The 15424-nt window shown below is 42.9% G+C and overlaps 1 protein-coding gene across 6 annotated transcripts in view; it reads right to left on the bottom strand.

The window, feature by feature from the left end:
• Nucleotides 1-1661: 1661 nt before the first annotated feature.
• The window catches only part of Ebf1 (EBF transcription factor 1), a 389991-nt gene continuing 376228 nt past the window's right edge, over nucleotides 1662-15424 (bottom strand). For all 6 annotated transcript variants that reach the window (XM_036197564.1, XM_036197565.1, XM_036197566.1 and 3 more), the window contains exons 14-16: nucleotides 14974-15153; nucleotides 11402-11596; nucleotides 1662-2483 (exon numbers count right to left, since the gene is read on the bottom strand). In XM_036197564.1, coding sequence (XP_036053457.1) covers nucleotides 2452-2483; nucleotides 11402-11596; nucleotides 14974-15153 — 407 coding nt within the window. In that variant the 3' untranslated portion in view covers nucleotides 1662-2451. The remainder of the gene's footprint in view (nucleotides 2484-11401; nucleotides 11597-14973; nucleotides 15154-15424) is intronic.

The raw sequence follows: 15424 nt of genomic DNA, 5'->3' as shown, positions 1-15424 counted from the left end.
GCATGCACAGTTGCAGCATCTTGTAAATGATCACTTGCTCTACTAAAAAAAGTAACATTGTCTTAAAGTAACAAAACAGTTCTTTTGTGCTTTTCAATTTCTTTGTTTTTTTTCTTTTTCTTTTTTTTTTCTTAAATGTTAGTGATGACTGACAGTTGGGGTGCACATTACAATGTACAGGTGAAATGGATATGATTTGCATTGTTAAGGCATCCAATCTGCTGGTTTATATTTATGTGAAAGACAGAGAATATACAAGCAGACTTCAGAAAGAAAGTATGTTCATTGATCTCTATGAAGTTTCTCCCCCAAATTTAATGCACAAAATGCGTCACTCCAAAGGGAGAGATTCCATGCATATTAATAGAGTAAAACAGCATTTTTGTATGCTTCCAAAGCAAAGGATACATTATTTTTAAATCTACAGAACTAAATACTACAAGAATAATACGCTACTATTTTTTTGCCATATATTGGAAAAAACTTCTTAACTTACAAATAATACAAAAATAGACAATGGCTTTTGGGTGGAAATAAAAAAAATTGAAGCATGGTTTGAAACAATACTAAAAATACCTATAAATGAATTATTTAGAAATCACATTGAAACAGCCAATACAACCATAGGTGACCAAACTATACGCACTGTTCACAAAGCAAACACACACACAAAAAAATAAACTGGGGTTAGGGGGTGGGAGGAGAGAAAAGCAATGTACAAATTCCAAAGATAAATACATTATTTATATGGATATTTTACAAAATCCCCATGAAAACAAACAAACACAAAGCCTTTGAGTTAACTTTGCAAGTATGGGCGAGCTAAAGGTAGTGCGCTTTTTATTTCTTTGCAAAATATGCAGTAAAATCATTTTTTGTGAGCTTGAAAACCATCTTCAGACATTAAAATGTATAAATAAAACAACTTTGGCAAAAAAAAAAAAAAAACACAAAAAAATCTACAGTATTTATAACTACATACAGAAACAGAAGGGCAAAGAAGTCAGCCAGGCCCGTGCCCCCTCAGAGACTCCCTGGCTGAATCTTTGCTATGGATTCTTTCTTTTAAGAACACTTCCCAGTTGAAAGCAAAAATTCCCACAGAAAGCTGAGTTCAAGGCCTCCCCCTTCTTTTCCTCTCCCCCAATTTCCTTTCACTCTGAACCCCAAAGCTCTTCACCTGTTGATTGAATGTATAACTTTACAACTACACCAGGGTCTTGCTGGTACAGGCCCCTGGGTGATGCAGGAACCCAAACAGCCTACCTACTCACTTCCTTTGTCACTTGGCTTTGTCTGCGGTTTTTGGTTTTTTTTGCTTTTGGGTTTTGTTTGTTTGTTTGTTTGTTTGTTTATTTGAGCCTGGATATAGTTAGCTTGTAGGATTCTAGCAGGAGTAAGCTATCTCATCTCTTGATGGTGGTGTGTGAGTGAGATCTCAGCTGGGTAAACTGCAGGGCATATATGGAATTCTGTGCCTGGACCCTGTCCATGAAGTCTTGAAGAAGTTTCTCATTCAGTGCGTGGGCACTCGGCTCTCTCCACTCAGAGGCCACTGGCTTCAGAAGAAGTTGACATAAGTAAAAGAATGAGATTGGGTTAAAAGATGAAGGGAATTTTGTTTGTTTGTTTTGCTTTTCTTTTCTTTCTTTCTTTCTTTCTTTTTTTTTTTTTAAAGAAAAACAATCTGTCTAGAGGCACTGGATTTTCTGAGTACAAGGGGAAAATGTGATCATGTATGTCGCTTGGTAACTTCCAGGCTGCAGTTATTTACACAGTTACTTAAGACAACCATACAAAAGAGAGAAAGAAGCTTGCAGAACTGCTAAGGGGTGGCATGTGAAGTTAGATACTGAAAATGCACTGTCTGAGCTATCTACCATTGATATGCTTTAAGGCGCAAAAGCCGACCCTTAGTTCTCTAAAAAAATCTAACTGGCATTCCTATTCTGTCCCATACAAGCTTTTTTTTTTTTTTTTTTTTAAGTTTTTTCTCTGTTTTTTTTTTTTTTTTTTAACTTTTAGCTTTTTTGTAAATATCACCACTTCATTCTCCCCTTACACAGCTTTAAAAACATCATAAATTAAAACATGGAGTCTTATTTATAGTGGCCCTTGTGTGTAGCTTTATGGTTTATAAAAGACAAATGATTGCAGAGTTAAGCTTAAAAAAAAAAAAGAAAAAGAAACTGTGGGTTTGCTTTTATCAATACAGAATAAATATATCCCCCAGATACTTGGGGGTACAAGTTTAACCAACACCCTGCTCTGGCAGACCCCCTTTCCAATTTCAGCATTTGCAAGGTCGGTGATTTTGTTTAAAAATCCGCAGTTATTGTGTGATCCTCTTAAAAAGGCCTGAGTTAAAAGTTCCACTCTGGGACTCATATCAGATTGCTTTCGTAGCAGAATCCAACCTCTTCGTTAATAAAATTCTTCAAGGCAATTCTTTCACATGGGAGGAACAATCATGCCAGATATCGCTATGAAAAGAAAAGACAGAAGTCAATGGTTTTGCACCCAAATATTTCACCACAGACAGCAGCGGGGTGTGGGGGGAGACCATAAAAACAACCCACACATGACAATGTTGACTATTAATGAGACATGCGTGCATCTCCTCAGGGATGAATTCTGTCATAAAATAGACATATACCTTATTGGAAAATTTTATCAGTATGTGTATGTATCTCTAACAGCACAGACTATCCTAAACATTTCCCCAAATCTGACTTCAATTTTAAGACATAACTGGAAAGTTGCATAGCTTGAATACCATGGGGAAAGTTGCAGCCTCAGACTTTGCAAAAAAATTGTGAGAATTTTTCAGTTTTGTCTTTCTGCCTTCCTGCCCATCACATCCAAAATATGAAATAAAGAAATGGCCTGCTGTAACTGCCAACAGTTTCTACAATCTCCCCTTATGTTCTGTATTAGCATGAAAATTAAGCAACAGAAAAACCATCTGAGGGCCTTCCCTTCAGCTCAAGATGGAAAAGGGTATGCCAGCCTCAGCAGGCATTGTTCACTTGGAAAATGAAGTCCGGAGGAAGCATGGAGTTGGAGGAGAAAACAAATTTACCTAAAATTGTAGACTACCTTTTCTCCTGTGTCTTCTTTCAGAATTTCTGGAATGATCAGAGCATAAGCCCTAGAAAAAGTGTTGCCTATGAAAGGAAGACCTGTCTCAGGTCAACCTGAATTCTTTCAGAGGGTTTGGAGTTAGGAGCTGCATAGTAGTGATTAGGAAATTCTGCCTCTTGCATGCCCACTTCTAGTATGTTTTTCTGAGATGGTTAATTGTCTTCCTGACCTTCAGCCTCCTTGGCCAGAACACGCCGCCAACTGCAGCACTCAGGAATTACTGGAGATTTTAATATAATCAGATATAGAAATGTCAAGCCTGGGTCTAATCTCAGTCAGGGTCTAACCTGAAGGCAGGTTAGCTCTGACTGTGAACCCACCATTTTGTCACCTCTAGCTGGGTGACCTGGGGAGCACTGTTAAGACTCTGGTCTGTATTTTCCCTTATATCAAACAGACACCATTCTATAGGGCACACTTAACATAAAGGGTGTGAGAAATAGAGGGGTCACCATAGGAAAATCAAGACAGTGTGACAACTTGGAAATGTACCAAGACAAGAGAGATGCCTATATTAAAACCAAAGACACAGCCATCTTTGGCTGCCAATGACAGTACAGAGTAAAAGCCTTTCCTTCTGTTTATTGACAAGTCGAAACTTAAATGAATGTTCTTGTTAGTAATGATTAGTGTATGGGCAGAGTAGCTCTTTCTCTTCCTTTGTCTAAACCACCATGTCTAGAAATTGCACCATAAAACTAAAGGAACCCTCTAGCACAGATGGACAGAGAGAGGCCAGGCCATGTGTCCTCTGCATTACTCTTGCTTCCCTACCCCCCACCCCTGACATTTTAGATTCAATTAAAAGAGAAAAAACCAGAAAGTATTTTGCCAAACACTTTTTCCGTTAATTTTTAAACCCATCTGTATTCGCAAGGAAATTTAATCCACATGTTTCTGATTCATTTACACGTAAATCATCCAAGTGTTGTTTTGCAAGAGCCTTTTGCAGTCCAGAAGCTCCTGGAGTCCTTTCCTGAGCCCCCATAAGCCTTTCTTTCTTAGAAACAGGAAGTCATTTTCTGCCAAATGCAGTCCCACTTAAGCCCCCACCTCCCACCCAAGATTTAGGATCAGCTGGAAAAGCTGCCTCCTTAAGAACTGAGCTAGCCCTAGATTTCACCGAACTTAGGGGCTTAATATTTAAACCCCAGCCTTAACTTGAGAGTTCCAGATGCTGCAGCCCCAAGAGCAAGGATGGGCAGGGGGTCTCCCAGTACTGCATTGGGTCTCTAAATGTCTTTTCATCCATGCTCCATGTCCTCTACCCTTATTTTAGGTAGCAGGGACATAAAGCCTATGGCCAGTGAAGCTAGTCTTTTTTCCATTTTATAGAAATCCATATTGTGTGCCTGGTGTGGAAGGGCAAGCAGGCTCTGTCCTGGGACAGCTCAGACAGTGTCAGTGTGATCTAAAGTGAATCAGAGAGCTCTCAAACCTCCTGCTGTCTTAGCCCATGGACTCAGGGAACACTTATCATCTGGGTCCTAAAAACACCCCTTGAGTTTTTTTCTTATTTAGTATAGCCTGAATTTAAAAAAGAAAAGAAAATCTAAACAGTGTTTTGTTACTTAAATAATTTGTTGGATTGATTAGATTAAGCTTCTTCATAGGGCTTCATTAAAAGTTGCCTCCAAGTTCACTGGTGTGCTGGTACACTTCTCAGTTTAGTACTTGTAAACCCCATAGTCTTGAGAGACCAGCTGGCATATGAGTATGCAGAGTCCCCTGGGCAGGAATGGAGGGGATGTAGCAGAGGGCATGCCTTGTGCAGAGGGGATGTACTGTCCTGGGATGCTGGCCCAACCAGACTTCTCAATTCTTTGAAAAAGTCTATAATTCTAAATTCTCTGCAAACATGATTGTCCAGCTTATATATATCGCAAATAGCTCGTATTAAGACCAAATATACTTGAGGGGCCCTATGGGATGGGCAAGGCTTGTCCCCACACTGCCACCTCTTCTAAGCCAGCTTACAGAATATAAATCTAACACAAGCTCTATTACCCCTCACACAAGGCCCACAGATACAAGTCTTTATAAAGGGTTACTGTACCCTTCATTTTCCCATGACCAAAATGCTAGCTGTTTGTAGCCTGAGTCTGGGTATCTCTAAAGAGGCCCTCCTATAAAGAAACCCCCTTGTGTGACTGCATGACAACCCTGGGTCTAAGATTTTTTTCTGTCTGTGCTGCAATCTGGAAATGAATGATGTGGGTGAGAGGGATGGGATAAGAGGCTTGGAATGTCCCAGAAATGCTGATGGTATGCTCAGCTTGCTCAAGTGGAGCTCCTGCAGATTCCCAGGAGCCATCACATTCCCAACACTGTGTGCCAAGACATCATCACCAGACCACAGTGGCTCTGCCATGGTCCCCAGTGCTGGGTGATGGTGTTTTCTGAGGGGAACCCCAAAGCTATAGTATGGAAAGGCAACATAGTCCATCTTAAAGGTTCCCCATTTGATAAAGACTAAGACAAAAATGGAAATCTTTGTAGCGCTGGGAGAGGTTGAGTGAGGAGAGAAATGTAATCTTCCCCTGAACTATCCCAGGTAAAAGAATCATAAGTTTATCAGATGTAAGGGAAGACATGATCTTCTACAAACAATGTGTCTATAGAGGAAAAAAACAGTTCTGTAAGGGTGAGTACTGAGGTGCATGGTATTTAGGGCCAAAAGAAGCCTGAATGTCAACAAGGTATGGGGGGAGAGGGTTGCTATGACTACTACTTCTACAAAATCTCTCTGATCTTTTTTGTTTTTTTACTTAGTGGGCATTTTGACGGCATGTGACCACTCCCTCCTGACTCTGAAGTCCTTGCATAGGACCCAGGCTCTTAGGGCCAACCATTTTAGAGGAGAAAAGACGTTTGTTTCCAGAGAAAAGGACTGAGCAAAGCTGACAACTTTGGTCTCTAAATACAGACTGACTTGGGAGTCTAGGGTCAAGAGTTATCAATGACTTCACCTCCATGAGAATGGGCTAAGAATGGGTGGAGCCTTTTCTACATTTTGTCTGCCAATCCGGATGGCAGCTGCAGTTTCCAGAGCATTTCACATGGTACTCGTTGGCCTTAGTTACATGAAAAATAACTCTGCAGGCAAATGCATTTAGCAGCCAAAATGGACGGGTGTCTCTGCATATTCATGGACTCGGTGTCTGCATATTCAGCCAATCACAGAGCAGCAATATGGGGAGGGAGATTAAGCAAAATGAGTCCGGCACAGAAAGACAAGTAACACTCTCCTCACTTGTGCATATACGTGGAAGCTACAAAGTTTGTCTCACAGAAGCAGAGACTTCCTTGCCAAAGCTAGGAAGTGAGCCAGAGGGGAATGGCAAAGGTTGGTGGTGGGTGCAGTGGACAGGTGACTAGGGGACAGGAGCCTAACTGACAGCACTCAACCAAATGTTTCAAAGTAGCTAGTAGAGAATCACTCTCCTTACAAATATCCAATGTAATAGCTACACTAACACATTGAACATAGATACACATGCACACACATAGGAATGTCACATGTAGCTCATAAGCATGTAACAGTATTATACTAAGTGTGGGGGTATAGTGTGGTATGTAGACCAGAGGTCAATACCAAATGTCTTCTTCTATTGTTGTTGACATATTTTTGAGACAGGATCTCTCTCACCTGGCTTACTGTTTTAGCTAGACTGGCTGGTCAGCAAGCTACAGGGACCCACACATCTGTTCCTCTCATCCTACACTAGGGTCACAGCCACATTCAACTGCAAGCAGATTTTTGCATGGATTCTGGGACCTGAACTCAGGTCCTTATATTTGCACAGCAAGCCACTTTACACACTGAGACATCTCATCAGCCCAATTAAAAATAAATTTTAAAAATTCAAAAAAATTGTAACTATATTAAACATGTAGAAACATTTTTCTTGTTATTATTTCCTTAACTATAGTATGAAAGCTATGATGTGGCAGTATACTGTATTATGTGTTATAAGTAGTACAGATGATTTGAAGTTCATATACAGATACTATATACCATTTATATAAGAGACCCGAGCACCCATGAATTTGGTTATCTATAGGGGTCTTAAAACAATGTCCCATTGGAAACTGAGGGCTGTCTATGATCATTTTTGTTTCTCTGCAGAATGTCTCAGAGCCTTTAATACCTTATAAAAGGCATAGCTCTTGATAGTGACCCAGTAAGAACTGCTTTCTAAATCTGACCACCACAGTTTGACTTCTTCACCAAACATCTCCTGAAGACCAAGAAGTATTGAGGTAAGAGTTGCTTTCTCCTCCAAATGTTTCTTCTTAAATTTTCAAAAGTCTCCATTACCTACGAGATACCTCAGACTCTGTAAACCATAAAATAGATACAAAGAGGCATGGAACTTAGGGATCAGGGCCTCATCTTGTAGCTTTCTTCCTGATTCTGGTACTGATACCCCATGTGGTTGAACCACGTGCAGGTGCTTCTCAGCTCCAAACAGTTCTCTCCCTGGGCTGGAATCCTAGTTACGCTTCATCTGAGACACAGTTCACAGGCAACTTGACTATAAACTGGTTTGAGTCTGCTCCATGCCTCTGCAGTCCATCGCTGGGTGCCAGCCTCTCTTGGGTAGATCTGCCTCACTAACCTGGGTATTGTATCTTCCCAAATATATGGAAAGTTTTCAAAGTTATCAGACCTTCGTTCTTCATGGACCTCATCTGGTGGCTCAAATATGGCAAATGCCAAAGCAACCTGGAGGCTCAACACTATAGAGAGAATGTTTGAGGTTCAAGCCTAAGGTTTCCTTATCTGCTAGTTGAGTGACTGTGGACAAGCCATCTCAGCTTCAGGTCTCTGCTTCCACATCTATAAAGCAGATGAAATAAGCAGCCACTAAAAAGAGCCGTACAGAGGAAGTCTTGGGTCAGTGCATAAGCCAGACTACAAAAAAGGCCTTCCACACTGATGGTTGTACTCTCCATCCTCACCACCACACTCAACCACAGTGCCTATCTCCTGCTGGCAAAGGGGTGCTTGGTTAAGGAGCAGGCTTTAACAAGCCAGGAGGGTGTTAAATTAACAGTGGTAGTCAGAGGCAACTAGGCCTTTAAAAGATGTGAACAATCTGTGTCCCATCTAGTCTTGTTTATATGCTCAGTTTGTTTACCCAGCTCTTGCTACCTCACTTACCCTGTCTGAATGGTGATCACAGTTCTAAGCTGGGTGAGTCAAAATGAAATGTGCTACTTAAGGCTGAGCAGGAAGAGGAGGCAGGCAGCAAAGCCAAGCGCCTTGACCCATCCCCAGAGCCCATTGAGGTCCCTTTGCAGTGGGAAAAAGAGGAGGATCAAAAAGTGAAAGACACGGTATGTCTGAAAGGCCACTGTCAGAAAGAAGGTCATATTTCCCAGCGTACACTCTAAGAGCTGTGTAAGCGCTCTTGAACAAAAATGGTGGAGCTGGCCTATGGCTATAGCATGTAGAGGGCAGGTTCCAGGGTGACCCTTGATGAGTACAGGCTGTGGAGGCAGCGGGGCACACCAGAGAAATAGCTTAAGGAAAGTGTTCTTGAGTAATTGGACTTTACTTTTCTATTCATATTTCCAGTAGTGGTGTCACATCTTCAAAGTGTGGGCTATTTGGCATATGACATATTGGGAGAACAAATACAGGATGGGTTATAGTCTAGAAACAGTGTCCCATGAGGGACCCATGCAACTAGATGAGAAAGACAGGGTCATGTACAGCAAATGCAGGAAGCTGAATATATCTAGGCCACACCCCAGGCCTTCTAAGTTCAGCACCCCTTTATCATTAATCACAATCCTCCTTGTGTTTTGTTCCTGATCAACCCTAACTATGTTTGCTAGTTTTATGTCAACTTGGTACAAGCTGGAGTCATCTGAGAGGAGGGAACCCCAATTAAGTAAAGGCCTCTATAAGATCCAGCAGTAGGCAGGCCTATAGGGCAATTTCTTAATTAATGATTGATATGGGAGGGTCCAACCCACTGTGGTTGGTGCTACCTCAGGGCTGGTAGTCCTGGGTTCTATAAGAAAGCAGGCTGAACAAGCCATGAAGAGCAAGCCAGTAAGCAGCACCCCTCCATGGCCTCTGCATCAGCTCCTGACTCCAGGTTCCTGCCCTGTTTGAGTTTCTGTCCTGACTTCTTTTGATGATGAACAGTGATGTAGATGTGTAAGCCCAATAAACCCTTTCTTCCCCCAAGTTGCTTTGGTCATGGTGTTTCATCACACAATGGTAACCCCAACTAAGACGCTAACCAAAGTTGAGACCATCAGCTTAAGAGTGGTACCTTTAGGGCTGGAGAGAAAGCTCAGCTGTTAAAGGCCAGGCTCATAGCCAAAAAATATAAGAATGATAACTTTACCCTCTCCTGTATGTATCATAATTACTTCAATCTGTATGAAGTTATGGTTGTTCTAGCTGAGGGTATAATGAGGGGAAGAGTTTATTTTTAGTTGATAGAGAGTAAAGCTGGCATAAATGGAAGGGGCAGCGTATTTCCTAGCTTGTCTACCCTAGCCTGAGATGTAGTTCCAGAGTAAAATACTTTCATCTTTCCTTTAAGATGATGAACAGATAAGTACATGTCCCACCAATGGCAGGTTACTCCAGGCACTAACTTGGCTATGCCAAGCAATTCATTTATAGGTTCTATGGAGTGTTCTAAAAAGTGGAGAGGCACAATGATGTGGTTACTTAGGCTCTGGAAGTTGTACCATTTAAGTTCAGTCTGGACTCCAACATGCCATCACTATGTTCCCTTGAGTGAACTAAGCTTGAATGTACCTGCTCATTGAGGGTAATACTGAACTCTGACGGTCTTGGGAGGACCAGTGTGTGCTCTCTTCAGCACAAAGTAGCCAGAATATGATATGCATCTATATGTTAAATGGGCCATACACTTCCACATGAGAGATAGAGCTGGGTAATCCCAAGTGTGTCTGTCACTGCCCTCCTAAGCATTCTCTAGTCTTCTGCAGTTAACCTCTCTGAGTGACATGCTGGTCACTGAAGCAAGGCTCTGTGGTGAGCAGTGCAGGGCAGGGATTAAGGACAGACTCCTGTGGGGCTTTTGTTCACCTCCACCTCCAATGTCTGTGTGACCTGTATTTGCCCTCCCTAAGCTCCATCACCTGGCGTTGTAGTGATCTAATAGCTCCCATACCTCATCAGGACATTATAGGGATTAAGCAGATAAAGCTTGTTCCTTGCTTAAGAGAGCACCTGCCATACTGTTTGGTGCTCAGTATACAGTGGTTGATTATTTATTGATCTGATTTCCCTGCAAGCTGTCTTAGGAATCTGAGATACATTCTTGGAAAGTGTTAGGTTCTGGAAAGAGATGATTTTTTTTTTTTAGCCTAATTTTGAAGCCAGCAACTGCCACACATCAACTGGGAGGAGTCAACCTCACACCTTGAGGTTTCTCATCTGTAAGGTAGGGGCTGTGAGCACTGTCTCATCGTCCTCCTGATGTGGGGGACACATGAGATCCCAGAGGCCCACACCACTCACAGAGCCAAACATATAAGAAGAATGTGAGAAAAAGTAGACACATTTTAGGTTGGAGCTCCCCCTCCCCCACCATGAACAAAAAGGTCAACTCAGTGTCTGGTGGTCATGCCATTTCCCAGGTTGTGGAAGGAGGTTGAACAACTTTGATATGAACCAGAATATTCTCAAGAGTGGCTGCTTCTCTCTGGAGAACCAGTGGTTCTCAAGAGGCCTTTGACCTTTGCTATCCTAGTACATGATGCCTTCACCTTGGGCTCCGAATGGACGGCAGCTGTCCCTTCCTGGTCACCTCCTTACACAGCTTCATCCTGACCCAAGCACCAAGAAGAGAAGGCTGAGTGACCTACTTCAGGGTAAAGCCCTTCCCAGGAGAGACTGCCATGGAGAACATGAGAGCATCCACACAGCACTGGTCTGATGTGGCAACAACAGAGCAAGAGAGGAGAAAAAAGAAGTAGTGGCATTAGCCAATGGCTACAGTGTCCTCAAACAGGTCCAATGACTGAGCAGTTCCTGAAGGAGGAAAGAGATGTCTCAGACATTGCCACAGATGAGGCAGGAGCAGGGCTAGTGGCTGGGACCAGAGTATGAACACAAAGGAACAGAAGAGAAGAGTCATGGCAGAGAGAAGCTGGCAGGTCTAGGGCTAAAACCCTCCCCTCACCCCCCAGCAACAGCAAGACCCTTGCTTCAGAGCTCTGGAGGCCAAAGTCTCATGGCTGTGGGTCTGGCACTGACCTTGCAGGCTGTTCCCGTTGGTGCTGGTGCAGGTGGGAGGCGGGGAGGTCTGGGGCCTGACGACAGGTGCAAACGCACTCTTCTGTTTCACGGCAGAGACCATGTTGGCTGGTGAGAAGGAGAAGATGCCCGAGGAGCTGCTGCAGTTGGAGGGGAGGCTTGTAGAGGAGGCCATGGTGGGGCTGGATGGCACAACTGGGGGTAACAGTGAGAAAGGAGAATTACATCCAGAGATGAGGAGGCTTACACAGATCCGGCCCAGCCTCTCTGCTCTGATCATTCCTAGGCAAGGCCCTCCCTACACTCTTGGGGCCCTGCCGAGTTCCATTCACCATTTGGTACTTAGCAGGTGTTACCATCAAGTGAGTGACTTTCATGAGTTTACCGTGGGTCTGTTGTATGCCCAGTAGTGTACTAGTCATCAGTGTCACCGTTTCCAGGGGTGCAGGGATGATCCCTTTCATTCAGTCCAAATGCTCCCAACACATGAAGCATGTTGGGGCGGGGGAGCAACACACAGTCTCCATCCTCTGATTTTTTCCAGGCAGGAAGACAAATGCCCAACCCCTTCTTATCAGGGATGGCACAGCACAAAGGGGATCCTGGTGAGTGCGGCCATCTCTAGGGAGGCAGAAGTGACACCAGAAAGGACTTCACCAACCAAGAGCTTTTAGGGAAAGCCTTCCATCTCTGGGTTGAATAAAGTTCTAACACAGGGTCTTGGGACATACGGGACAGGAGGAAGCTGGTTTGAGAAGATGGGGTCACCCATGAAGGAATGAGATGTAGAAGGAAGAAGTGGGGGTGAAGGTTAAACCAGCACTGTGACTTTAGGCTCAAGCAGTGGGGTGGACGGTGAATCCCCTTTCTCTCCAAGATGTTATAAGGTCTACAAGGATGGGCCTGGATCTGGATGCACTACCATATAGACTCCAGTAGGTAGAAAGCTAAGTAAACAAGAACACTACCACATGCAACATCCGTGGGAAACACATAATTGTAATTCAGCTCCCAAGTAGCTTTCCACAAATGTCTGTGGGATAAGTAGGGGGCTCAGAGACTTATGCAGATCCTGTCTGGCATTAGTGGGGACTCAGATAATACACAGTTAGAACACTTTGGCAATTGTGGTTACCTCAGGAGAAAGAGACTTCCCCCACAGTGTCAAGGCTAATGTTTTCATACACACACTGCCTTTGCCTCTATATCCTAGATACTCTTGTGGACTCTGTTGTTCATATTACTTAATAAACATCACATATCGCTTTGTGATGCACAAGGTTCTTCACATTTTTCCATCTTGTCATTGACAGAATAACATAAAGCCAGGGGTTATGACTTCTTGTTAAACATACAATTAATTAAACATATAATCGAATTGGTACTCAGAAAGTAGTTGAGGTAATTGCTGAAGGACCACAGATAAGATGCAGTGCTTGGCCTCTTGGCTTTGGAAAGTTGTAAATATGGAGATCAAATCTGTCATAGGAAAGGATTGCCATCAGAAGGAAATGACCCTTTGTTCCCAGCCCAAGCCAGCATGGGTCCAAATGGGCCAAATGCCTCCTGGAGGAGAATGGAGAGGCCTCATCCATACCTCAGAGCTCTCCCCAACATTTACTAGACTGTACTTTTGCTTTTAATGAGACCAGCATTTTTATCCATCTCTTAGGATTTGTAAATGTGGGAATGCGCTCAATAATAACACCCATTTAAATTGCAAAATTCCTGCACTGGAGGTTTGATTTTTAAATATTCTTAGACTTGAAATCCTGCTGGCTCACCAAAGAAGGAAATTAATCTCGTTGGCAAATGCGATCATTATGTGTATTTAGAGGTGGGGAGTTTGGGGGGGCAGTTAACAAGAAAGGGGTGAAATATAGTGGAGTATTGCCATTTGTTACAACATTATTAGTTACTAGCCTCCATACCACAAAGTGTGTTCACTAGCAGAATATCTTATTTTATTTTTTTATTCTGTTGGAATTTTTCAACATGAGTGGTTTATGAATAATTAAATATTACAGAGGCAAAAATTCAAATCAGCTGGGCTCTGTGTTTATTGTTTTATTTGCATTTATGCAGATAATACCATCCCATCTGAGGGCCTATTTGAGAATTTAATACTATATTTGTGAGCTCCGAGGAAATCAATTAATGGAAATTAAATGTTCAAAGTCTCTCAGGCTGACAGATGTGACTTCTGAGGCAGAAGTCACTGGAAGTCCGCACAGTCTAGAAAGGTGAACAACCAAAGCCCCTAAATTGAATCGCTACCATATAGCAATTAGCTTATTGATTTAATTAAGGATGCCACCTTTTAATTTTCAGGTCATGATTGAAACATTTTCTGATTGAGTAGCTGGGAGAATGCTAAGGGATAGATCTTTCAATAAATCAAAACCTAATGTGAAACCGACCACAATGTTGGCTGGTAAACAGACTGGGAACATACAGACTATCGGGAAAATTTTAAATGTGCCAATTCTAAATGAATAAGGTAGGGAAGAACTGGAGTGCACTCTGAGCAGAGAATTCCTTCAGAAATAACTCAAGGCCAGGATCTGTCCACCTTCAGGTTGTTAGCCACACTTCAGCATGGAAACAGCATTGTTTTCCATATTTCTCGGTAAGATTTATGAGTGTTCCTTCATTTAACAACACAAACCTCTGTTCCTCAACAAATGTCTGTGCATCCAGCCACATATTCTACATCTGAAGAACTCTCCACAGTGTTCCAGATGAACTTGGCCATCTATGAAAAGGTCCTCAGAGAGAGAACAAGAGGTTGTGGGGACAGAGCCTATGATGTTTTATAGTGAGAAATGCCGTTGGGTACTGAGGTGCTTCAAATGTATGTGTTTATATATAAAGATGCCAATTTACTGACTTCTTTAGATCCAATTGAAGTGTTGTGCCACCCAAAATCCTTTAAGCTAAAATTCTTTAAGGTAGGAACAGGGCACCTATGTGTGTGGAGGTCCTCTTGCCAGATTTTTATAAAAAAATATATATGATGGGATCTCTTGGGTTTTTTTTTTTCCTTTTAAGAGTATGTTAAAGGAAAACAGAAGCATCAGGAAACAAGTTCTATTATTTAGTGAGGGGCTCTCTTTTCACAGCATCAGGATAATGACTTAGATTTCCAAATGCCTCACTCCTCTGCCAGGACTGAGGACCAGATTCTGGCAAACACCTTCTTACCCATGTTCCCCAGCACTGGTGAAGGTGTGGTCTAGATATTTCTCCTCTTAAGGATGAGAATGCTGAGGCATGGAGAGGACATGAACATTCCCTGGGGCCTCTGGTTAGCAACTACTAGAGGGGAGTAGCAATCCCATTGCATCTGACCACAAGCATGGGTTCTTGGAATGGCATCATGTGGCTACTTTTGTGCAAGGTGAGACTGCAGGGATCTGGAGATGGATGATGAAGAATGCTCAAGTATTGTGGGTAGCAGGCTCTTGGGAGGGGGAGGGCTCAGACCAAGCAGCTCTGCCCAGCTGGCCTCTCTGAATGATGCTAAGCTCTTCCAGGGAAACATACAGGACTCAGGACAGATATCTACTTACTGGCATAGGGTGAGTTGGCAGCTGAGCCATTGAGGAAGGTTGGGGAGCCACCCAAATTGGACATGGCGGCAGAGCCATAACCATTCATGCTCGTGGTGACAGAGTTATAGTTGGTCTGCTGGGGGGTGGTGCTCGGCACATACCCATGTGGTGACACGCTGCTTGAGTTGCGGGTGAAACCTGAAAAGTCAGGGCAAAACCAGGGGTGAGGGTAGCGTTTCGATGTTGGCATTCTTGGGAAACCCGGGATATCAGAGAGGAACATCTCCATTATACCCCCTCATGGCAACCCAGAGGGAAAAGACCTGGTGATTCATGTGCATGGGTTGGTGGTGCAATCTCTGTGATTAAAATGGGAAGCTAGCAAAGACACATTTCTTAGGAGATCATAAATACTTAGCAGAGCTGTGAGAAGTGGCAATGCAGGGCCTATAAATTATCATTTTGGAGC

Source organism: Onychomys torridus, chromosome 8 (assembly GCF_903995425.1).
Source record: "Onychomys torridus chromosome 8, mOncTor1.1, whole genome shotgun sequence".
Lineage (NCBI taxonomy): Eukaryota > Metazoa > Chordata > Mammalia > Rodentia > Cricetidae > Onychomys > Onychomys torridus.
Note: the sequence above shows the minus strand (reverse complement) of the source record. Positions and strands in the feature narration are given on the sequence as shown.